Genomic DNA, 26,732 nt, shown 5'->3' on the forward strand with positions numbered 1-26,732 from the left:
TATACAGCCGGAATCCAAGATTGCCTTCAATACTATATGATGATCCTCCAGCACTGGAGGGAATGACTGACTATTAGCTCTACTTTCTCCACCCACTTAAATGTGCTACATGCCAGCAGGAAAGCGTTTATCAAAGCTGAAGCATCGGAAAAAATTAGGAGAACATTAAGACATCATATAAGACTGTCTGCAGCAGATTTCTGTTCTGGTGACCTGGTTTATTATAAGAGAGATGGACACAGGGAATTGGGAAGTCTGGGAAAAATTATTGAACGTGACAGAAAAACCCTTACGGTCTGATTCCCATGTTGTATTATTAAAGCACATTCTTCACAAGTAATAGGGATGAGTTATGAATTTTGAAACTCTGAGAACGTGGGAGAAGGTGATGATAATGAGGCGCCTTGTACTTCGTGTACCCATGAGTTCGACAATTTGGAGCCAGAGGGACAGAGTTTGAGAGCTCAAGAAATACATACTGATCGTGAAGAACATGAAAAAGTAATCTCATGCAGGGATCGGTTGCCTAAAGTAGGTTCCCAAGTGGTGTACCGGCCAGAAGGATCAGACAAATGGAGGGAGGCCACAATAGCATGAAGAGCAGGGAAGAAATGGGCAAATATAAAAATTGGCTAATAGTCCAAGATGAGGGACAAGAGTCGAGGGCCATGAATTGGCAGCAGAGTACAAGAGTTGGGAGCAAGAAAACATAGCACAAGTTTGAGTACTGATTTGGGAGATAGGTTTAGGAGGAGGAAAAGATCACGTACACTAGGAAGGATCTATAGCCGACATCCTGATAGAAGTAGTCCAGAGAGGTCTCAACAAGGGAAAAGAGGCCGCAGCCTGACAAGGCGACAGTGTAACATGATTAATGGAGAGCCTTCTTGGACAAAGGACAGAAGTAAAAGTCACTGTGATCGAGAGGTGTTTATAGCAACTAATAGATTAGAAGACAGGGTGATAAAAGAGGCTAAACTCGAGTTAGAAAGCTGGAAAGAATTTGGGGTATATTCAGAGGTTGACAATAGAGGACAGCCTGCTCTTTCTCACAGATGGATCTGTATGGGAAAGGTCCTACCAGATGGGATCTATAAGGTCAAGGCTAAGTTGGTAGCCAGAGGTTTTGAGGAATGCTTGGGAGATAGAGATCAGGGTAGACTCTCCCACAGCTGGAAAGGTGATTTTTGAAGATCTTTTTAGCCATCTTAACAACTCATTCATGGAAATGTAACTCCATAGATATCAAAGTGGCTTCCCTGCAGGGTAACCTGCTGAAGAGGGAAGTATTCTTACAACCTCTGAAGGAAGCACCAGGAATAGAGGGGAAGCTCCGGAAATTGAATAAATATGTTTACGGGTTAAATGACACTTTCCGGGTGTGGTATTTTTCAGGAAGGGCAGTTCTGTTAAAGTTAGGGTGTTCACAACTGAAGGCGGCCATGTTTCATTGGCAATGTATTGGAAAAGTTTTGGGTATCTTTATGTTTCATTTAGACAATTTTTTGTTGGGGGGGCACTAATGACTTTGAAGTAAATGTTATTAATCAAATTAGGAAGGAATTTAAAATTGGCAGTCAAGCTCCAGGGGCTTTCAGATATGTGGGTTTGGAGATTAAGCAGGGTGAGTCAGATGTAATTTTGCATCGACAGCCTTCCTTGAACAATTATCAATCCCATCACAATTAGTCGTACCAGATCCAGACAGACAGAGGCGGCTGCTACCAAGGATGAGATGGAACAGCTAGGGAGTCTCGCCAGACAACTCAATTGGTTAGGCACACAGACAAGACCAGGTGCAAGCTGGAACTTAGTCTCGTCATGAAAAATCCGAAGGTGGAGGACATCTTGAGAGCAAATAAAACTTATTAAAAATAGAGAAGTGTATGCTGAAGTTCTCAGCTTTGGGTGATCCTAACAACATGAAATTAATCATTTTTAGTGATGCCTCACATATTTCTTACGGGAGAGAATGGGAAAAGTTGCCCCTTGGCATGGGAGGCAAAGAAAATAAGGAGAGTGGTAAAGAGCACACTAGCTGCTACAAGTCTTGCTCTCGTTGATGCTGTTGACATGGTGTTCTATTTGTCCAAGATCTTGGAGGAAATGCTATATAAAACTGAAAGTGCAATACCAATTGAATATTACATAGATAACTGATCTTTCTACAGAAAAATTGTTGAAGGTTCTGGAAGAAGGATGTCTCACTATGTAATAGTGGAGAATCTGTAATTATTTTTCCCATATTTGTAGCCATGTACTTTTGTCTAAATATAATTGTTCTTTTCTTAAAAGAAAGCAAATCTGACAATGTTTAGAAATGCAAGTCCCTTTAAGAGTAAACCAGAACGAGCTTCAAAGTGAATTGAGAGCAGGTGATGCTCATTGAAGTCTGTACTTAAGAGTGAGGTTTTTACCCCGTAAGGGAGTTTTTACTTCTAGATGGGGAAAGGATCCAGAAGGGAAGAGTAGAAACTGGAATTTGTACTGAACTATAGTTTAACAATTAAACAGCTGTAGTTCACAGAATGTCTTCTGTTGCCTGATTCGGTAAATGGATATGCACCTATTAAACAGTTACCCCCTACACCATGAGCTTTATTTCCCATAATAACCTTTGATGAGGCATCTTATCAAATGCCTTCTGGAAATCTAAGTACAGTACATCTACCGGATCCCCTTTATCCACAGCACCTCCTACTACTTTAAAGACCTCCAATAAATTGGTTAAATATGATTTCCCTTTCACAAAACCATGTTGACTCTGCCTGATTACCTTGAATTTATCTAAGTGCCCTGTTACAGTCTTTAATAATAGCTTCTTATGTTTTCCCTATGACAAATGTTAAGGTAACTGGCTTATAGTTTCCTGCGCTCTGTCTCCTGCCCTTTTTGAATAAAGGAGTTACATTCACTATTTTCCAACCTAATGGAACATTCCTCGAATCTAGTGAAAATTAAAACCAACGCATCAGCTATCTCAATAGTTACTTCTTTTAAGACCCTAGAATGAAATCCATCAGGACCTGGGGACTTGTCAACCCTCAGTTCCTCCAAATTGCTCAGTACCACTTCTCTGGTGATTGTAATTTTCTTGAGTTCCTCCCCTCCTTCCAATTCCTGACTTACAACCATTTCTGGGATGTTACTTGTATCCTTTATAGGGAAGACTGATGCAAAATACCTGTTCCATTCATCTGCCATCTCTTTATTTTCCATGATTAATTCCACAGACTCGCTTTCTAAAGGACCAACACTCACTTTGTTAAATCTTTTTTTTAAAATATCTATAGAAACTCTTACTGTCTGTCTTTATATTTCTAGCTAGCTTTCTCTCATACTCTAATTTTTCCCTCCTTATTAATCTTTTAATCATTCTTTGTTTTTTATATTTTCTGTCCAATATTTTGACCTGCCACCCATTTTTGCACAATAATGTGTCTTTTTAAAGTTTGATACTATCTAACAGATAGTGGGTCCTCCCCTTGGAATTTTTATTTCTCGTTGCAATGCATCTTTTCTGTGTATTCTTAAATATCCCCTGAAGTGTCTGCTCCTGCATCTCTATTGACCTACCCCTTAACCCAAACTGCCATTCACGTTTGCTAGCTCTGCTTCCATGCCTTCATAATTGCTCTTATTTAAGTTTAAAATACTAGCCTTAGACCCACTCTTCTCTTCCTCAAACTGAATGTAATATTCACTCATATGATCACTGCTACCTAGGGCTGCCTTCACTGTGAGGTCATTATTTAATCCCCTCTCATTACACAATGAGGTCTAGAGTAGCCTGCTCCCTGGTTGACTCCAGAACATACTGATCTAAGAAGATATCCCAAAAATATTCTATAAATTTGCCATCTAAGCTACCTTTTCCCATCTAATTTTCCAGTCTATGTAGATTAAAACCCCCCATGATAATCGCTGTACCTTTCTGACAAGCTCCCACTATTTCTTCTTTGATATCCCGTCCTTCCATGTGATTACTGTTAGGAGGCCTGTATACCACTCCCACAAGTGACTTCTTGCCTTTACCATTCCTCATCTCTACCCAAACCGTTTCTCTCTCCTGGTTTCCTGAGCTTAGGTCATCCCTCTCTGTTGTGTAATGTTGCCTTTAATTAACAGAATCACTCCTCCACCTTTTCATAATGTCCTATAAGTCACATACCCATCAATATTCAGGTACCAATCTGTGTCATCCTGCAGTAATGTCTCTGTAATGGCTATTATACTTATTAATCTCTATTTGCACCATCAGTTCATCTGTTTTGTTTCGAATGCTACGTGCATTCAGGTACACAGCCTTAGCCTTTGTAACCTCTAGCCTTATCTGTTGATTTACTTTCAGACTTGTACTCTTTGTCCCTTCCTGTCATGGTCTGTTTATCGTTTCCCATATTAATACCTTCCTCTCTTCCCTTGTCTCTACTCTTTGATATACCACATCAGCCACATTTGATCCCTGACCCCTGCTATTTAGTTTAAAACCCTACTTCCCTAGTTATGTAGTTTGCAAGAACATTTGTCCCAGCATGGTTCAGGTGCAGACCATCCCAATGTTACAGCCCCCACTTTCCCCAGCACTGGTGCCAGTGCCCCACAAACTGCGACCCTTCTCCCACACCAGTCTTTGAGTCATGTATTCCTCTAATTTGATGTACCCTATGCCAATTTGCATGTGACTCAGTCCAAAGATTATAATCTTTGAGGTTCTGCTTTTTAATTTAGTGCCTAGCTCCTCATACTCTCTATGCAGAACCTCCTTTCTAGTTCTACCTATGTCATTGGTACCAACATGGACCACAACAATTGGATCCTTCCCTTCCCATTGCAAGTTCCTCTCCAGCCCTGAGCAGACGTCCTGAACCCTGGTACTGGGCAGGCAACACAGCTGCCTGGACTCTCGCTCTTTGCTGCAGAGGACAGTGTCAATCCGCTGGAGTCACAGCTGCCAATAATGGAGCAATGAAAATCCAACCAAATAGGCCAGAATTGGAGGTGTAGAGATCACATTGTTTAAAGGAGAAGGAGAACTGAATGTGTTTGTTGGAAAAGGAAGAATATAAAAGGATACAGAAATAGGAGCAGTTGGTTCCAGATTGAAGAGCTAGTGCCAACATGGGCACTGGAGGCCAAATGGCCTCCTACTCCACTGTAAGTACTATGACATCAAGACAGACAGACACACCCCAGTTTTACTGGAGAATGCCATCCAAGACAATGTGGCTCTCCCTCAGAACCGAGCTGTATCATCTGACTGAAGTCTGTACTCAAACCATGACAACAAGATATAGCCCACAGTGGCCAACGAGAAGGACCTTGGATGATGGTCAGTACAGACTCTATTGAAATTGTACATTTGCAGAGAACTAGTGGAATTGCAAAATCAACCAGGAACTGGAGATTAAAGCAAAGATGTCCTTTTCTGCACCATAATGGGTGTATAAAGAACAGCCAAGCCCATGATGGGTTAAAAAAATAGATACCTTTCTGTTTGGAGACAGGATTAAGTGGCATTTAACTGAGGGCAGCGATGATACAATACTCACTGAAACACAAAGATTGCTGTACTGCTTGGGCCTGTAGAATCAGCATTTATTGAAAATTGCCAGGCGTGGTTAAATAATGAAGTAATAAATATGTTGGTTATTTTCTATGGCCTCAGTCAGGCTAGCCTTCATCTCAACAAACAGCTTTCTATTAAGCAGATTCGGGTGATTCAAATAATATAGAAAGTGAGAAAGACTTGCATTTCTATAGCACCTTTCATGATCTCAGGATGTTCCACAATGCTTCACATCCAATGAAGTAATTTAAGTGAGGTCGCTGTTTTATTTTGCAATTTTTGTATTCGTTCTTGGGATATAAGCATCTGTTTATCACTCATGCCCAATTGCCCTAGAGCAGGTGGTGGAGAGCCGCCTACAATCCTGGTTTGCTAGGCCATTTCAGAGGACAGTTAAGAGCCAACCGCATTGATGTGGGTGTGGATTCACTTGTAGGCCAGACCAGGTAAGGATGGAAGATTTCTTCCCCAGAAGGACATTAGTTTTTACAACAATTCAGTAGTTTTCATGATCATTGTTATTGAGAATGATATTTTATTCCAGATTAATGAATCAAATTAATGGAGGGATTTGAATTCATATCTCCGGAGCATTAGTCCAGGCCTCTGGGTTACTAATCCAGTAACATTACCACTCTTCTACCATCCCCCTAATGTCATTGGGAAGGAAGCACAACAAGGATCCACAAACAGCAATGTGATATCAGCCAAGGGGTCTGTTATTTGTGATCTTGGGTGTGGGATAAGTACTGGTTACAGGGGAGAAGTCTACAGGTTATAAATTGGTTAGCTCTCAAAATTGAGCATAGGGCTCATGATGCCCATTTAATCCAAGCCTGCTGGGTGGAATGAAGATGACATGCCACTTTGAGCTGCCCGCTCACTGTACTGAAGTCTGTGTGCAGCTAATGTTTCCTGTGCTGTTCATTGGGTACTCTGGCTAAACCAGTGTCTTTAAATGTTTATCCTAACTTCCTTTTGTTTATACTCTTTCTTTTCAGCTACCCAAGAACAAAAATCTGCCCAGGCAGTGGAGACAGTGAAGATAAGGAGACACCATTACACAATTTCACAATCATAGCCAGCAGCTCAGGCACTGACAGCGTGTGTAATTTAGAGGGTAGGGTAAAGGTGGGATCTGTACATGATGAGACACCAGGTGCAAGTGCACTGTAACCAAGACCAGAGGAAAGGATAGCACATGTCTCAGCTCAGCAGTGGGCAAGGTTGCACACGTGTTATGCTCCAAGGCAGCCAGAGGATGACTTTGATGGGTCAGGCTACAGAAAAGGGCTGATGAGTGTACAGCCATTGCTGAATTGGCAGGCCTGCCAGCAAGCCTCCTGGAGCATGGAAGGGTTCAGCAACAACTTACCACAGGCTTTGCGCACAGAACCTGAAGCCCATCCTTTCCACCATGGAATGGGTACAGCCTCTATCAATGCACTTGTGGAATCAACCATGCTGCAGCTTCTGATGGTTGATGCCTCAGCTTCCATTGGAGCACAAGTAGCACCCACTCAATGGCTGGGGATGCTGCAGTGGAAACTCAAGCTATTGTCATACAATCCCAGCTTGCTGCCATGGAAGTGCAAACTGTTGTTATTATGGCTCCAGATACCAGTTTGCGAAAGGGGCTTCCAGGTCAAATCAGCACTAGTCTACTAGTCTACTCTCCAATAGATCTGCTCCCTCAAGACCCTCTGCAGGAATGGCCTCCTGTTGAGAGCCCTTTTCCCCTCTCCTCCTCCCTCTTCTAGCACCTTGTTCTACTCTACATAAACTTTGCTCATTCTCTGTCTTGCTCAATACCAAGAGTAATCCCTAATAGTCCACCATGACTAGAAGCAACTGGTTTATGCAGAGGCATTTAAGTCACCAAAAACTACTTTAGTAGCAACAGGACCACTCCCTGTAGACTATTGAAATTTCTAACAAGCATCAAAACTACATAGACTTGGAGAAAAAGCCAGGAAAAATAATCCAGCGGGAACCCATTCATAGCTGATGATCCCTTTAAATAGCAATGATGGGTTGGGTGTTAGGTGTCCTTGCTGTCATTGAACGTGTTCAGCTGTGTGGGGTTAATCATTTGCCCGGAGCATGGAGCTCCAAAATGGCAGTGCTGCCATCAGATCAACTTGATGCTGTGATCTGACTGCTCTGCGCTTTCAACACAGATGTTAGCTGTGCACGTGCTCTAACCCCTTTACCAACATGGCATCTGGTACATTTTGCATTTGAAGTGTACCTATGTGCCACGCAAATGCCACTTTGAAGGGAGCCTCATAGCATCCAAAGAAAGGGTGCCAATTTAGCCCCTCCCAATTCTTCTTTGATATAGCGCAATGGTAGAGAGGGCAGGTGGCACCTCTGTTTAACATCTCATCAGTAATACAGCACCTATGACAATGCAGCACTTCCTCAGTACTGCACTGGACCATCAGTTTAGGTTTTGTGCTCAAATCTCTGAAGCAAGGTAAAACCCACAGGCTATTGACTCAGGGATGACAGTGTACCCAAGGGCCATGGCTGACACCTCTCTGTGATTAACTTCCTCTTTGTGACTGAAGCACCTGTCACCCCTTCCCACTCTGTTTTGTTTTATCCAACCCCTATTAAGCGTTTGCTTAATGTTCAGATTTCAGTTCTAGTCAATGGCTGTTAACCCAAACTGTTTGTTTTAACATAAACTGATGCTGATGGATCTGCTATATATATTTCCAGGATTTTCCGTTGCTATTTCATATTTCCTGCAACTGGAATTTTTTTCTCTGTATTTAGTGTTTTGTTCAGTTAATACAGGTTGACACTTAGCCTAGTACTACGCATCGTCAGAGGTGCCAGGCTTTAGATGAGATGTTAAATTGAGGTCTCATCTTATCTGTTCTGGTGGTTTGGGTGGCGGTTGAAGGTCCCATGGCATAACTTGTAAAAAAAAAACAGTTCTCCTGGTTTCTTGTCCAATGTCCATGTCTTAACTGGCACCGCCCTCATTTGTGGGATCTTGCTATGGGCAAAACATCAACTGCACAAAGCTGCACTTCACAATTCACTTGTGGTTAAGTGTATTGAGCTGTTTTGAAGGGCATGACTAGGCATGTCTTCATTTCATCATTTTTGGAGATCATCAGCTTTCTCCTCACAGGGTGGAGCCCATAACAGGGGAGCCTCTACTTGGCTTGGCTCCAATAACCCTTCTGCCATGCGTTCTCAGGTCCTGTATAACCACATTTGTGAAATGTGTTGTGTGGGGACACTCTTTTTGACTCTGGGACACAGTCACTATTCTCTCTAAACTGTGCGGCCATGGGGCAACCCAAAATATCCGGTGCAGGCCATATAGCAGTCAGCCTCCTTAAAGGCCATGCATGCTCAAAAAATTTAAAGGACCTGCGCACTTAAAACAAATTGGCTTTGCACTCCAAAAAAATAGAGGGCATGTTCGACACAGCTCTGTGATCAACAGCCTCTGGGATATAAAGGCACCTCCACAACAGGAAGCCTGAACATCAGCGTCACATTATTGGAGCTACTGATATATTTCCTCCGATCATTTTTCTTTTTACTTTCTCTTTGCTCCTGAAGGTGATGGTGCCATTCTCCTGTGTTGTTGCCTGCCTTCCGATGTAACCCTGTTAATGAGTGTTGGATAACAGTCAATGCTGAAGGCATCACATCAGACTTAGGGTTACCAACACTTTGTATGAATGGGGAGGTTTCATCACAAGATCTCCAGTCTTCAACTGCTTCACCCTGACCCTCTTGCCATTGGCCAGCATAGCCATCCTCCACTGCATCACCTTCCCAAGACCAATTGGAAAGTAAACCAACTGTCTGTTGCCAGATTGGTTGATTTTGGTATTTATTGCAAGGGGATTGGTGTACAAGAATAAAGAAATCTTGCTATAATTGTACAAGACTTTGGTGAGACCACATCTAGAATACTGTCCCCAGTTTTTGGGCTCCATATTTAAGGAAGGATATGCTTACATTGTAGGCGGTACAGCAAAGGTTCACTAAATTGGACCCTGGGATGAGGGGGTTGTCCTATGATTGGAGGCTGAGTAAATTGGGCTTATATATTCTGGAGTTTAGAAAAATGAGACAATTTCATTGAAACATACAAGATTATGAAGGCACTTGATAGGGTAGACACTGAGGGATTGTTTCTGCCGGTCAAGGCACTTAAACCATGAGGCCATGGTCTCGAGATAAGAGACTGATCGTTTAGGACTGAGATGAGGAGAAATTACTTCATTCAAAGGCTTGTGAATTTTCGTAATTCTCTACCCCAGAGGGTTGTGGATAGAACATAGGAACATCAGACCTCAGAGCAGGAGGAGGCCATTTGGCCCTTTGAGCATGTTCTGCTATTCTATAAGATCATGATTGATCTGATTGTGGTCTCAACTCCACTTTCCTGTTTGCCCCTCAGAACCCTAGTCCACCAAAAATCTATTGAATTCAGTCTTGAATAAATTCAATGACCCAGCCTTCACTGATCTCTGGGGAAGAGAATGCCACAGACTAACAACGCTCTGAGAGACAAAAATTTTCATTTCTGTCTTAAAAGAGAGACCTTTTATTTTTAAACGGTGTTGCTATTCTTCCTTGGGGTGTTATCATGGACTCCGCAGTATGGGACTCTGGCAGGGTTCAGCAACTGGCAACCAGATGAATGGCAGCCTTGGCCTTGAGGAAAGATGAGCAGCTCCACAGAGCAGGAGCACCACTCCCCGGGGGTTGAAAGGTAGTTGGGGGGGGGGCGGTGGGGAGCTGAGGGAAAGCAGCTCTGCCAACCCCAGTAGCAGAATGTGAAAATAACAAACCACAGGAAATGCAAACACCTGGGGGAGGAGGAATGAAGGCTGCAAAAACCCATGCTCATGTGATCCAAGGGTGTGGTAAAAAGGGGCCCACCTGATGAGATGTGCTGGAAAAGAGGTTATGGTGCAGTTTAAAAAAAAGGTGAACACAAAGGCTAGACCTGGAAGCGGAGATAAGGAAAATAAGGTTACTGTCACTCTTCAGTCATCTTAAAGGAACTGATTGACCAGAACCAACCATACAGAGTATAGGAGTGTTACTCAGGGTTCAGATAAAGGTGTTTCTAGCAGAACGCTACTGTTGTAAGCAGAGCTGAGGAGGTTCTGCAGAAGTATCATTTTGATAACCACAGCCGTGGAATTGGGTTGGTTGGGAACTGTTGTCCGATAAGAATTGGTGGCTAAATCCTCAAAGAAAAGGAGGTGGAATTCTAGCAGATTTCTGCTCCTACTTGCCCCTTAAGTCATTATACCCTCCGCTGAAGTCAGCAGGTTGTCGGTTCACATCCCATTCCAGAGACTACAGCACGAACGTGAGGCTGACACTCCAACACAGTACTGAAGGAGTGCTGCATTGCCAGAGGTACCAATTTTTGAATAAGGCTTTAAAAGGAGAACCCAACATCCCCCCTCAAACAATCCCATGGATCAAAGGGAGCAGGGAAGTTCTCCCCCATGTCCTGACAATATTTAACAATCAACAAAACAGATTGACTGGTCATGCTTACATTGATATTTATGGGATCTTGTTTTGCTCAAATGTTGGCTGTGTTCCATACCTTACAACAGTGACTGCACTTCAGGTGCTATACAAATGCAAGTTCTTTATTTTTCAATGTCTATCTGTCTTTCTCCCCATTCTAGGCATCACCAAGGTTGGAGATGTTACTTAAGGAACAATTACAGAGCAGAGTACAACACAGGTTATGTGACTGGATGGGGCTGGGGTTTGGTTTCTTTATTCCTTCGTGGGATGTTGGTACCGCTGGGAAAGCCTGCATTTGCTGCCCAATCCGATTGCCCTTTAACTGAACATTAAATGACATTAAATGAACCAGATGGGTCAATCATGACGCATCTTATGACAATCAATTATGGTCACCATTTGTATTCCGGGTTTATTACCAGCTGCTGTGGTGAGATTCGAACCCATGTCCCCAGAGCACTAGAGCACTAGCCTGGGTCACTTGATTACTAGCCCAGTGACATTACTGCTGTGCCACTCCACCATCAACAATAAAGGGGCCTCTGCAGATTGAACTCGGTTAATTCATGTTTTAAGTAAGTAAACCACAACAAAGGCAGAAGCAGAGAGATCAGGTTTTCCATTGCCTACACAATACAATCTGTCCAGAATGAAAGCGATGCAAAAACAACAACAACTTCTATTTATATAATGCTTTTTAATGAGGGAAAAAAATCAACAGGCACTTAGAGAGGTTTGAATTAATTAAGGGGAGCCAGCATGGATTTGCAAAAGGCAGATTGTTCTTGGCTAATCTAATTGAATTTTTTGATGAAGTAACAGAGAAGGTTGATGAAGGGAATACAATGGATATTGTCAATATGGAAAGCATTTGACAAAGTACCACATAAAAGGTTAGTTAACAAAATTGTAGCTCATTGAATAGCAGGGTCAGTGTCAGGTTGGATAAAAAACATTGGCTTAAGCACAGAAAACAGCGAGTTGTGGTAAATGGTTGTTCTTCAGACTGGAGGGTGGTAGACAGTGGTGTTCCCCAAGGGTCAGTGCTAGGACCCCTGCTTTTTTTTGATATACAAATGATTTGGATATCGGAATACAGGATAAAATTTAAAAATTCGCGAATGATTCCAAACTTGGATAAAAGCAAAATATTGCGGATGCTGGAAATCTCAAACAGAAACAGAAAATGCTGGAAAAACTCAGCAGGTCTAACAGCATCCGTGGAGAGGAAAAAACAGAGTTAACGTTTCGAGTCCTTATGACTCTTTTTCAGAAGAAGAGTCATAAAGACTCAAAGCGTTAACTCTTTTTTTTCTCTCCACAGATGCTGTTAGACCTGCTGAGTTTTTCCAGCATTTTCTGTTTTTATTCCAAACTTGGAGGTTGGCAAACAGTGAGGACGATACCAATCAACTTTAACAGGACTTAAAGAAGGTCAGCAGAATGGACTGGCAAGTGGCAGTTAGAATTTAATACAGAGAAGTGAGGTGTGATGTGATGCATTTTGGCAGAAGGGATAGGAAGAGGCAATATACATTTAATGGCACAGTTCTAAATACATACGTGGACGGAGTGACCTGGGGGTTCATATGCACAGATCTTTCAAGGTGACAGGACAAAATGAGGGAGCAGTTAGCAAAGCATATGGGACCTTGGGCTTCGTATATTGAGGCGTTGAGTGTAAAAGCAGGGATGTTATGCTGAACCTGCACAAAGCTCTGGTTAGGCCACATCTAGAGTACTGCGCCCAGTTCTGGTCACCACATTTTAGGAAGAATGTGAGGGTCCTTGACATGATGCAGAGATTTACCAGGATGGTTCCAGGAATGAAAGATTTTAGCGACAATGTTAGATTGCAGAAGTTAGAGTTGTTTTCCTTGGAGCAAAGGAGACAAAGGGAACATTTGATAGAGGTTTACAAGATTATGACAGGTTTAGATAACAGCAGCCAAAGAAATTCTGTTCCCATTAACTGACAGCTCAAGGACTAGGGGACACAGATTTAATGCTTTGGGCAAGAGATGTGGAGGGCTTGTGAGAAAGAACATTTTTTACACAGCGAGGCATAGTGACCTGGAACTTGCTGCCTACGAGGGTGATGGAAACAGAGATTCTCAATCATTTTGAAAGGAAATTTGGTAGGCGCTTCAGGAAAATAAACTTTCAGGGCTGTGAGGATGAAGAAGGGAGTGGGAAACATTGGACTGCTCTACCGAGATTGACATGATCTTGATGGGCCGAATGGCATTCTTCTGTGTCTTAATAAATCTATGGCTTTGCTCTCACAGGAGAGTTTTAAAGACAATTAATATCGAGTCACATAAGAAGACAGTGAAGAAAGGTGACCAAAATCTCGGTCTTTACAAACTTTAAAGAGCATCTTAATGGAAGAGCGAGAGATAGAGAGGAGGAGAGGTTAAGGGAGGGAATTCCAGAGTTTAGGACTTTGACAACTGAAGACATGGCCACCAATGGTGAGGCAATGCAAGTGTGTGCATGTGTAGACGCCAGTGTGAAGAGGGGGAGGACACAACGGAGGGAAACATGGGAAGAGAATGTGTAGCAGGGGGAGCATGGGGAGTAGTGCGCAAAGGAGTCAGTGCAGGGAGGAAATAGTGTAGGGAGGTGAAAGTGTCGGTAGCAGACAGTACGGGATGCAGAGCTTGCCAGAGGGCAACTGCAGGAAGAGAGAGCTGGGAGGGAGGAAGGAGGGCAGGCTGAGAGGGAGGGAGGGTGGGAGGAGGGCAGGCTGAGAGGGAGAGAGGAGGGAGGGAGGGAGGAGGGCAGGCTGAGAGGGAGAGAGGAGGGAGGGAGGGAGGAGGGCAGGCTGAGAGAGAGGGAGGGTGGGAGGAGGGCAGGCTGAGAGGGAGAGAGGAGGGAGGGAGGGAGGAGGGCAGGCTGAGAGGGAGAGAGGAGGGAGGGAGGGAGGAGGGCAGGCTGAGAGGGAGGGAGGGTGGGAGGAAGGCAGGCTGAGAGGGAGAGAGGAGGGAGGGAGGGAGGAGGGCAGGCTGAGAGGGAAGGAGGGAGGAGGGTGGGTTGAGAGGGAGGGAGGAGGGTGGGCTGAGAGGGAGGGAGGGAGGGGGGTGGGCTGAGAGGGAGGGAGGAGGGTGGGCTGAGAGGGAGGGAGGAGGGCGGGTTGAGAGGGAGGGAGGAGGGCGGGTTGAGAGGGAGGGAGGAGGGTGGGCTGAGAGGGAGGGAGGAGGGCAGGCTGAGAGGGAGTGTGGGATTGAGGGAGAGTGAGGAATGAGAGAGAGTGGGGAATGAGGGACAGTGGGGAATGAGGGAGAGGGCATATGAGGGGTTTGAGAGAGTAGGAGGGAGAGACAGTGAGAGGGGAGAGAATGGGGAAGAGAGAGGGGAGGGGGGAGAAACAGGGAGAGTGGGGAATGAGGGAAAGGAAAGGAGAGGGTAGTGAGTTGTGGGAATAATGAGAGGAGAAAGGAAGGAAAGAAGAGAAGGGGAAAAGCACAAAAAATATCCCCACAAGCACAGCTCAGGAACAGAGTCTGTTATAGTAGGTGCTATAAATCCTCATTGTAATATAAGTCTCTGTGGAATGAGTTTGTTTTCATGAGCTGGGACAGCTGTTGACTACAGTCGATTGGTTGCACTGAACGGTCTGGAAAACCTATCAGCCCAGTCCAGGTCTGTGTACTCTCACCTTTCTTTGGAGTGCTGTGCTCTGTAACTGAATTTTTCACTAGCTCTACATTCCCAGTCTCCCCCATACTCCAGCCTGCTGTGCAAATGTCTCTATATTCCCAACATATGCTGAAGTGCCTAAATCCTTACTCTAGATATCCTACACCACCCCGCCTCCACCCTGCTTATTCTTGCAGAACTTCCACAAATCTTCACATACATTTACATAGTTCTTGTAGCAAACAAACAGGCCTTTCAGCCCAGCCAGTTTATGCCAGCATTTATGTTCCAATCATCCATCATCAAAACCCTCTATTCCCTTCTCCCTCATATGTTCATCTTGCTCACTTTAAGCATGTCTTCCCAGGCTCCACGATAACCAAATCCTTAGTTTGCACCATCATTCATTACTACAATGTCAGAATTCCTGATTCCTGCCATTCCACATTAATACTCGTACTACCACTTCTCGAGTTCTCTGCCTAAAGGCATGTCTGACCCACAGAGCCATGACCTCCACTACAAGGGGCAAGGAGGCAAGTCCAAAATCCACCCCACTGGAATGGGGATCGAACCCTGTGCTGTTGACATTAATCTGATCCACACCGACTGTCCAGTCAACTGGCCCCCCAAGGATTCCTGGTTTCTGTAGCAACATGCATGTTGTAGCCTGGAGCTATGGATAGTGATGGTAGAGACTCCAATTCCTTTCAATCACAACTGACCAAGAATCTCTCCCACTCTTGCCGCCTGCCATTGGTGTATGTTGGAAGGATTTGCAGATTGATACTCAACCTGTTTGGTAGTAATATGATCACAACTTCTTTGGACATCAAGTCCTGAACTGGGGCTTGAACTTCTGGCTCAGAGGGAGGGAGGGACTCTACCTCTGCACAAGAGAACCACCCCCTCTACTCAGACTATATCGCCGTTCCAACGCCGTTCCTTCACCGTCGCTGGGTAAAAATCCTGGAGCTCCCTCCCTAACAGCACTATGGGTGTACCTACGCCACATAGACTGCAGCGGTTCAAGAAGGCAGCTCACCACCACCTTCTCAAGGGCGATTAGGGATGGGCAATAAATTCTGGCCCAGCCAGCGACGCCCACATCCCATGAACAAATAAATTTAAAGCAAAATATTCATGGATGTGCTTAAAATAAAACTATAAGAAAGATCAACACTTAAATAGAATAAAAGGTTATTTTAAATTTACCTTTCATAAATTTTCATCATATTTACTGGCCCTACTTTCGAGGGTAGTTTTAAAGTAATCCTCTGGGTTTACCATATCTATTTTACATTATAATATCTTGCAAATAAGTAAATAATCTTACTGGACATTTCTAGCATGAAAAAGATTAAGCTACATTTGGGGAATTCCACAGAACACCAAGTCAGCTTAAGAAGGAAAATACTGTGATCTATGGAGAGTTAGGAGGGGAATGTGAGAAGAGAAACAATTATATCGATGGACAGCTTCAACTATAAACTGGGAAAACCCAAAAGGTTTAGTTGGTAAATGTAACGTACGACTGCTTTGCAGCCCAGAATATCTTCCTCTTGTGGGGAAGAGCGTAACTAGAGGCCATCAATATAAGATAGCCATTGAGATATCCAATAGGGAATTCAGAAGAAACCTCTTTACCCAAACAGTGGTGAAAATATGGAATTTTCTACGACAGGGAGTGGTTGAAGTGAATAGTACAGACAGATTTAAGGGGAAGCTAGACAAGCAAATGAGGGAGACAGGAATGGATGGTTAAGGTGATCAATTTAGATGAGAAAAGATGTGAGGTGGCTCGAGTGGAACATAAACACTGGCCTGAACTGGTTGGCTGAATGGCCTGTTTCTGTGCCGAATATCATGTGAAATCTTATGTTATGTTGAAAGGATGAGATGAAGTAGGATGCTACGAGGCTCGCGTGGAGCACAAACACCAGCACAGACCAGCGGGGCAGAATGGCCTGTTTCTGTGCTGTAAATTCTTGAAACCCGTTAGAGCTCCTGGACAAAAATAAATAATCATCCTGCTGCCATATCTGTTTCCCTGTGCACAACATTCCTTCCATTCTTTCACGCTGTGGTTTCACTAGACTGTATAATTTATTTTTTACAAAACCAGAGAATAAAATTGATTACTAATTCAGTGGCTTGTTGTTTTAAAAAAAAAAGAATAGTTTATGCATCATTCCTTTACTCCATCTGAATGAGTCTTTCATATTCCATTACAATGTATATTTGGTCACATTAATGCTGCTTGAATGCTGAGGCATGTTATTTGAGAGACCCCCCCAACGCTGATAGTAATCCCAGGTGACTGCAGGCATTATGTTGTAGCATCTTGCCATCAGTAGCACTGAATATATTCCACACTTTTAAATGCTACCAATTCTCTTGGGAGGCCAACACATCTACACAGTGAAACCGGCCACCGAGCTGGGTGCAATGGGGAATTTGAAATCCGCAGAGCATTGGGATTGATTCATTATTTGCACTGGAGCTGTTTCATAAGCAGTATACGAAATAAATCAATTTGATACCTAATAAAACAATAAAATACTTACTCAAAGACTGGGCTTCAGTTTCAACACCACATAAGAGCAGCGATGCCTCAAAGCTGCAACCACTAGCTAAGGCTCACAGAAAAATAAGACTTTTCTTTTGAAGGGGGGGGGCCAGGGGAGGGGGGAATCAAAGATCACGTGGACAGACACAGCTTCGAGACCTGCTCCTCACACTTTCTGATCTCTCAGCCTACATCCATCAGAAGAAGCCGGAATGCCTTCCATCTGTGTTGGGGGTTGTTTGTGGAGAGGTGGGAAGGAAATGGGGGCAGCCAGAGGGGGAAATCAGATGGGTGAGTCGCATCAGGCAGGCCCTGGCCTTTCCTGGCTACAGGGCCTTTGGGTAGTGGTTGGGAGGCCTGAGGCCTGCCCAGCCTGTCAGCTGCAAAGTGTTCAGCCAGCCAGAAAAAGAAACAATAAAATTACTCAAAACAAATAAAAATGTAACAACGGGGCTGTTTTGCAATGTCTGAATTTAACTACTTCCTGTGATCCCCGAGTTAACACAATACAGTAGACCCAATTTGACACAAAGCACTGGCAAATTATAAGAGGTAAAGGAAACCTGCACATACCTATAATACCTGGACTGTAAGTAAGTGGAACACACAGCCTTTGACACGTGACTCGCCGAGCCGAAATCTATCACCTTAACTCTGTACGGCTGTCTGACCGGGTCCACTAACATGATGTTCTCTGGCTTGAGGTCAGCATGAATCAGGCCGAGGCTCTTGAGCTTCATCAGGGCCGTGGCTACCTGCTGCAGGATGGGCCGGATGTACTTGAGGGGCAGTGGGCTGAACTTGTTCTGCTTCAGGAAGTCGTACAAGTTCTGCTCCAGCATTTCGAAGACAAGGCAAGTGTGGTTCTTGTGCTGAAAGCACTCGTAGGCCCGGACAAAATTGTAGTCATCCGCGCTCTCTGTGCTTAGCCGAGCAAGGATGCTCACCTCAATTTGGCCCTGTCGTGCATAGGAAGGGTGGTTCTTCAGAATCTTGATGGCCACAATCTCATTGGTCCCTCTTTTCCAGCACTTAACCACTTGGCCAAATGTCCCCCGGCCGAGGAATTCCAACACCTCGTACGTGTTGGTCATTGAGCACAGCACCTCGTGCTGCAGGAGCTGGTAGTCGCCCTCGCTGTTCGACCCACTGTTCTTGGAGGTGGCAGTGGAAGTGGCCGCCGTGGCAACTGTGGCGCCACTGGTGGCGTTCTGAAGCATTGGCGGATGCTCCTCGATGATCTGCACGCTGCTGGTATTCTCGAGTTCCTCACTCTTCCGCTTCAGGCCACATTTCTGGTAGGTGTCGAGGAGGCTCACAGTGCTGCGGCGGGTCAGGTTCTGCGGGCCTCCCAAGGCCTGAGCAGACACAGCTACCACCCCCGATGTGCTGTTTGCTGTCGTGAAGACAATGTGGCCAGCACTGGCCGGAAAAATCACGGTCTGTTCGTAGGACAGGGTCGGATTGGTAACTTGAAGAGAGGCGCTGATTGTTGACTGTGCGATGGTCGGACTCTTGTTCTGGTTATAGACTTTACTGTGTGAACCATACCCAGTCATATCCCAGTTAGAACCCGGCTCCACTTTCAATTTCTTCACACTGCAGAAGGCACTTGACTGAATTGTGTGAGGGGAAAAGACTTGCACTTGCGAGGCCATACCTACAGAGACAACAGAACAAAGGATGAAAGCTATAATACCAGCCAGGTACAGAAAGGGAAACCTGCATTCTTATTGCGTCTTTCAACATCTCAGGATGTTTCAAAGCATTTCACAGCCAATGAGGTACTTCTGAAATGTAGTCACTGTTTTAATATAGGAAACACAGAACCCAATTTGTGCACAGCAAGCTCCCAAAAATAGTGTTGCAATAACGACTAGGTAATCTGTTTTAGTATTGTTGGTTGAGAATAAACATCATGGGAGAGGTCCACCGCAAAATATTTCTGTGTGATCTTTGATATCCACGTCAGAGACAGCAGACTTGGTTTAGTGTTCAATCCAAAAGACAGCACTTGTAATAGTGCATTTCTGGATTGGGACTTGAACCCACAATATTCTGACTCAGAAAGAGAGCTACTACTGAGCCACAGTTGACACTGCCAAAAATCTCATTTATTCTATGCTATCTTAACGTGAATCACCCTTCCCTGTTAATTAATATTTTTAAACCAGGCTTTTGCTCTGCTGGGGCATGGCTCTTGTGGGCTCCCTAGTATCCTACTAAAGGATATACTCCAGCAACTCAGTAAATCTTCTTTGACAGCACAACCCAAGCCTGATCTCTACGACCCTGATTGACAAGGGCAGCAGGTGCTTGGGAATAGCAAGCCCTCCAAGCCACTCACCATCCTGACTTGGAAATATATCACCGTTCCTTCACTGTCGCTGGGTCAAAATCCTGGAACTCCCTCCCTAACAGCACTGTGGGTGTGCCTACACCACATGGCTTACAGCAGTTTACGAATGTGGTAAACCACCACCTTCTCTGACACTGACAACCACATCTCAAGAACAAGTTTTTAAAAAGTCGTTCTTCTTCACATTTGGACCGAAACAACAAGTGCTTTCCACATTCTAACCACTCTCTGAGTAAAGAATTTTCTCCTGAATTCCCTATTGAATTTGTTGGATGTTTGACCACGGAGGGCATCACAGCTAAATCAAATCCCATGCTTCCCCAATGACCAGGCCCTATCCAACATGGGTCACAGGATATTACTCAGAACCGATGGCTATGGTTGGATTCTTTCCTCCTCCACTTCTAGTACTCAGGGGACTGCACAGCAACAACTTTTAACATTGAGAATTAAATCAGCTCATTAGTGTTCAAAGTTACAGTTCAAAGCATCTCTCAGTGGTAGTGGGAGAGATAGGGCACAGGGCAGTAGCCTAGAGAGACAGGCAAAGGGTGGCAGTGGGCATGTCCAAGCAGCTCGAACCGGCAGCAGTAGAGGGTGGTGTTGGGTGGGAGGTGACTAGGAAAGTAGCATTAAGTGGAGTGTAGAATGGAGAGGGGCTTTTGTAAATAAAAAGGTAAAAAAAGCAGTAGCGGCTCAAAAAAATAGAAGTTCAGAAAGCTGAGAAGTGGTTGGCAGCTGCTTGGATCCAGAGCAGCATATATTCATACTGATAAACATAAAAATATAAGAAGTCGGAGCAGGAGTAGGCCATTCAGCCCTCAAGCCTACTTCGCCATTCATGCAGAGCTCGGTTGATCTGATTGTGGCCTTAACTTACTTTCCTGTCTGCCCCCCGATAACTCTTGACTCCCACGTAGATCTGAAATCTGTCTAATTCAGCCTTGAATATGTTCAATTACCCAGCTCTCTGCGGGAGAGAATTCCAAAGATTAACAACCCTCAGAGGAAATTCATCCTCATCTCTGTCTTAAATGGGAGACCCTTTATTTTGAAACTGTGCACCTCGTTCTAGATTCCCCGACAAGGGGAAACATCCTCTCAGCATCTAGCCTGTCAAGTTCCCTCAGGATCTTATATGTTTCAATAGGATCACCTCCCATTCTTCTAAGCTCCAATGAGTAAAGACCAAAACTGCTCAACCTTCCCTCATAAGACAACCCTTCATCCCAAGAACCTAGTGAACCCTCAGAACGGTCTTCAATGCAAGTATATCTGTCCTTAAATAAAGAGACCAAAACTGTACGTAGTCCTCTTGGTGTGGTCTCACCAGCGACCTGTACAGTTATAGCAAGACTGTCACACTTTTATACTCCATCAGGAAGACAAATGTCATGGTTCAGGATGTTGCCATAGAGCCATCTATCAGCATTGACAGTGTGAGGCTGGAGGTTGTTAATAACAAATATCTAGGCTCCACAATCACCAGCAATCTGTCACTTGATACTGAAATCAACACACTCATTGTGGAAGCTACAGCTGTTATGTCCAAGTTGAGTGTGGAATAGCAGCAACCTGTATGAGAACACCAAAATGTGAGTCCATGCATCCCCAGTACCCTCCTCTACAGTGGCAAGACCTGGACTACATACACTAGACAGGAGAAAAGGCTGAACAGTTTCCACCTTCACCGTCTCAAACGTATCCTCGGCATCTCTTGGCAGGACAAGGCCACTGACTCAGAGCTCCTGGGACACGCTGATTCCATCAGCATACACTCTACTAAGCCAATAATGTCTGTGCTGGTTCATTGGATGGATGACAGCCATACACCCAAAGACCTTCTGTATAGTGAACTGGCCACAACTTCCTGGGCGTCCATACCTCTGCTAGAAGGAAACGTGTAAATGAAACAGGAAGATGGTGGACATTGACACTGACAACAGGGAGACAGTCGCTGATAGCCTCCAGAGGTTATTCTAACGGTTTGGAAGGTTTGGAAGAGGTCAGCAGAAATGAAAAGCTCAGCTGGCTGAGAAAGAAGGTCCAGGCAAAAAAAAAAGGCCAGCAAATCGTGCACCTTCTCACCTCACTGCCTTCCTCTGCAGCAAAGGCAGCAGGGACTGTCATGCTAGAGTGCAGCTCCTGAGTCACACCAGGCAATGCTCAAGACAGAGTTGACCACCACGACACAAACCATCGTCTTATGAGACTGAAGATTACCACCACTCCATCCCCTTTGCAATAAAAGCCAACATTCCAGTTGTCTTCCTATTTTATTTTATCCTTTTGTTAGATGTGGATGTCGGAGGCAAGGCCAGCATTTGTAGCCCATCCTAATTACCCTTGAACTCAATGGTTTGCTAGGCCATTTCAGAAGGCAGTCAAGAGTCAACCTCATTACTATTTATCTAGAGTTACATGTAGGGCAGACCAGGTAAGGGTAGCAGATTTTCTTCCCTAAAGGGCATTAGTGAACCAGATGGGTTCTTACAACAATCAATGATAATTGTCAAGGTCACCATTACTGAGACTAACTTTATATTCCACATTTATTAATTGAATCCCACTGTGTGGGATTTGAACCCATGTTCCCCCAGAGCATTAGCCGGGGCCTCTGGATTACTGGCCCAGTGACATTACCGCTATGCCACTGTTTTCCCCATATTCCTGTGGTACCTGTGAGCTAATTAGTTCCCTCTACCACAGCATTTTGAAGTCTCCTTCCATTTAAATTATATTCTGATTTTCTATTCTTCCTTCCAAAGCGGACAACCTCATATTTTCCCACATCATACTGCATGTGCCAAATTTTAGCCCACTCACTTAACCTATCTTTATCCCATTGCAGACTCTCTGACCTGAATTTTCCTAAAGACCTAGAATGCCTCTGTCATTACGAAAATGGCTGCGGGGGGCTGGAGTTGGAAGACCTGCCCTGAACATGGCACCTGCCATATTTCGCAGGGGGGGAGAATGGGGGCGAGTTCTCAGTAGCACATCTGTGGTTCATGGAGGCAGCTGCCAAAATAAAACAGCAACTGCTTCCAGTTATGTTGGATTTTTGTCAGCTAGGAGTGGGAAATAAGATGTGGTGGGAGCAGTTCTAAATTTTGCAGAGTTGCTTGAATAGTTGGGGTACCCTTTTGGAGAGGTAAGGAACCCTTTTGAAAATGGTCCTGGGACACTTTTGGGAGATGTCAGGTGCTTCTTGGGAGAGGAAAGGTGCCCTTTGGGAGAGGTAAAATGCCCTTTGGGATTGTTAAAATTAGCTATGAATGTACATAAAAATTGCATAAACTCATTGGAACTGTCAAAAGGAGCTATCAAGCTGCCACGGCTTTTAAAACTTCTGCCCTTTAAATATTTGAAAGATAAAGCTCTGCAGTGTTAAAAAAAGATCAATGCTTGCTATTTCACTCTGCTGTAATATCATGATTGGATTAGTGTTGAATGACTGATTTCACAACCTTCCGTATCACAGTGGGGTGCCTCTCAGTTCACAGTTTGATTGACAGCTCCAAGTGGTTACAGACTCTCTGAAGTGGAACTATGAACTCCAATGCTTGTTTTTATAAAGGATTAAAGGAAGGTAAATGTGGTGAATGAGTTTTAATCAATGAGTTTTTTTTGAAATAGTGAATTCTTCAATAGGCAATTAAGAACTTCATTTTATCTCATCTCAGAATGGGTCCTGAGGTCTGCCCGTGGTGGATATGGGGTGAGTTGGCATGGTAGGTATAAGGGCAAAGAGCAGTGTTGGGGGGTGCATGGGTTGGCATGAGTTGGGACTAAATTGGCATAGGGGCGATAAAGGACCATGGGGGATGGGTAGAGAGGCATAGGTTAACATGGAAGATAAAGGAATCCATGGGGGCATGAGGTGGCATTGTTTGGCTCGGATGGTGCATGGGGATTGTGTGGGGAGTGTGTTGGGGTGGGTGAGGGGTGAGGGACGGAAAGCTGTTCTTTGTTTTATTGCTTTTGTTTTAAACCTCCACACAGTGCCAGTGCGCCAATGTAGACCTTCCACCCACCCACTTCCTCATCAATGCCAGGGTCAACCACCACGACTCCCATTTTCACCCATAGCCCCCGGACCAAAAATGGGACCTGCAGGGGCATTTTCTCCCGGGTCAGATCTGCAGAACCGGGAATTGCCCCGACGAGTTCCTGACTCAGGGACAAAAATTCTGGTCTGTGTACTCCTCACAACTTGCTTTCCTACCTATCTTTGAATCATCAGCAAGTTTGACTACGATACCCTGTCCCTTCATCCAAGTCATTAATATAGATTGTAAATAGTTGAGGCCACAGGATTGATTCCTGTGGCACCCCACTAATTATAGTTTGCCAACCAGAAAATTACCCCATTTATCCTGAAGCTCTTTTTTCTGTTAGTTAACCTTTCCTCTAACCATGCTATTATATTGGCCCCAGCACCATGAGGTCTTATCTTGTGCAGTAAACTTTTATATGGCACCTTATCGAAAAGAAAAGCAAAAATCACCCAAAAAAAATCAGAGATAGCTAAACGACAACTTGCATTTATATAGCACCTTTAACATAGTAAAATGTCCCAAAGTGCTTCACAGGAGTGTTAGCAAACTAAATTTGCTACAAGAGGAGATATTAGAGTTGGTGACCAAAATCTCAGTCAAAGAGTTAGAGTTTAAGGAGCACCTTAGAGGAGGAGCGAGAGGTAGCGAGAGGAGTAGGAATTCCAGAGCTTAAGGCCCAAGCAGCCAATAGTGGAATGATGAAAGAGGCTAGGATGAGCTCAAGTTTATCTAGGGTGGAGGGTGCAAGGCCAGCAAGGAAAACATTGGAATAGTTGAGACTAGTGATAACAAAGGCATGGATGAGGGTTTCAGCAATAGATGAACTGGCATGGGGGAGAGACGATCAAAGTTGCGGAGGTGGTAGTAGGTGCTCTTGCTGATGGAGAGGATATGTCCTTTCGATAATTCAGGAAACAGCAGTCAAGAGGTCTAAGATCAGACCAACTGGGCGAATGTCCATGACTGTCCAACAGTCCAAAACTAATGTATGTTCAGAGGGAATGGAGTCCAGGATCCAGACTAGCTCTGACAGATAGCACGTAGTCTGAGGACCACTAGTCAGAAGAATCAGAGGCCTCTGGGTGGGTGATGGCACAGAGATGTCTGAGTGGCTCAGGATAAGTAAACACAGCTGCAGGTGTCAGCCTGGGGCTCCTAATATTTTCACTATGATAATCTGCTGGACTTTAAGTGTCATCCCTCCTCTGGTAGCACATCCCACGTAACTGCTCTGCTGCTTTTTTAATAGGCGAGAGAGTAGTAAATGTTGGTATTTAGAGGGACATGTGTGTCCTTGTACATGGATCACAGAAAGCTAATATGCATATACAGGAAGCAATTTGGAAAACAAATGGTATGTTAGCCTTTATTCCGAGAGGGTTCAGTTATAAGAGCAAAGAAGTCTTGTCACAATTATACAGGGCTTTGGTGAGATCATACAAAAGCTGGAGTACTATGTACAGTTTGTGAAAAAATGCTTTCCCATTTCACTCCTGAATGGTCTAGCTATAATTTTAAGGTTATTCCCCCCTTGTTTTGACTCCCCCTACCCCTCCACCCACACCACCACCATCCCCACTGCACCCACCAACAGGATGAAATAGTTCCTGCATATGAGAAAGGATATACTTACTTAAGAGGGGAGGGGATGCAACTGGATTGGTTCCAGGGTTGCCCTACGAAGAGAGATTGAGAAGAGTGGACCTATATATGTAGGTTGACACATTATTACAGTAGTGAGAGGTGCCATTTTTCAGATGAAACATAATGCTGAGGCTCTTTTCTGCCCGCATGGGTCATTGCTAAAGATCCACAACACTACTTTAAAGCAGAACAGGGGACGGGGTTACACCTAGGGTTCTGGATATTCCTCACCCAGCACCATCATCACACATTATCACACTGCTTGTTGTGTGCAAATTGGCTGCAATGAGCACATTTCAAAAGTGCTTCATTAGGTATAAAGCACTTTGGAAGATCCCATGGTGCTGAAAGGCGCTATATAAATGTAAGTCTTTCTTTTTTTCACTTGGCCTCAGTGTTGGATTCGGCCACTGGGAACAATATTGCAGTCTGTCAGGATGTACCACTGTGGCCTGCAATGGGTTAAAATGCACATTCATTCCTCAAGACATCTGGAGCTTCAGACTATGAACATAAGCTGCAAATCCTAAAGGGCTTTGGTGCCTAAAAACAGCACAATACTTCAGATCAGGTTAATGTTATCTATCTCAGGAATCACCTTAATAAACAGCTCTGAGACGCAGGCCTCAATTTGGAACTTGTTTACGTCTTGCTTCACTCAATGTTTCATAATAATTCAATGCATCTGCAGCAGCAGTAAAGCACAAAAACTGCAATATTTTTCTCCTCAAGGTCCTGACTCTTGCTCTGCTATGGCCATCCTCTGCTGCCTCACCTAAGGCAGCCACACTTCTGTGTTAGCCCACTGAAAGTGGCCATAGGCATGCTATTCAACTTCAGAGGGCATCACCTCTGATCTTTCCTCTCCCTTGCCTGCCTCATAGCACTCCATCTACCCACAGCTGAACTCAGGATGGGGACTGGGGATGTGACCTCAGCCCATCTGGTCTCTATGGCTCAGTAATGCACCAGGCAGTGGCGGCACCAGGCATCACTGAACCATGAGCAGGGAGGGTGAAAACATTGAGGTTACCTGTCCAACAGATAAACCATTTCCTCTGGCAGGAGAAATCAAGAACACAGGGGCAAAATCTTTAAGTTAGAACTAGGACAGCCAACAGTGAAGTCAGGAAGTACTTTTTCAGACAAGGGTAATAAGAATCTGGAACTCGCTTCTCCAGAAGGCTGTGGACGCTAGGGGCCAGTGGGAGATTTTGAGATTGATAAATGATAGGTAAGTGCATCAAGGGCTGTGCAACAATAGCAGGGAAATGGAGTTAAGGTACATATCAGCCATGGTCTTATTGAATGGCAGAGCAGGTTTGAGTGACTGAATGGTTTGTTCCTATTCGT

The 26,732-nt window shown here is 44.5% G+C and overlaps 1 protein-coding gene across 6 annotated transcripts in view; it reads right to left on the reverse strand.

Annotated features, from left to right (window-relative positions):
* hipk2 (homeodomain interacting protein kinase 2) overlaps positions 1–26,732 on the reverse strand; it is a 276,241-nt gene that overhangs the window by 206,870 nt on the left and 42,639 nt on the right. For 5 of the 6 annotated variants that reach the window (XM_078568524.1, XM_078568523.1, XM_078568521.1 and 2 more), the window contains exon 2: positions 17,889–18,975. The exons of the other annotated variant lie outside the window; for it this stretch is intronic. In XM_078568524.1, coding sequence (XP_078424650.1) covers positions 17,889–18,975 — 1,087 coding nt within the window. The remainder of the gene's footprint in view (positions 1–17,888; positions 18,976–26,732) is intronic. 6 annotated transcript variants of the gene reach the window in all.

The sequence above is a fragment of the Cetorhinus maximus genome, chromosome 22 (genome assembly GCF_964194155.1).
Source record: "Cetorhinus maximus chromosome 22, sCetMax3.hap1.1, whole genome shotgun sequence".
NCBI classification, from domain to species: domain Eukaryota; kingdom Metazoa; phylum Chordata; class Chondrichthyes; order Lamniformes; family Cetorhinidae; genus Cetorhinus; species Cetorhinus maximus.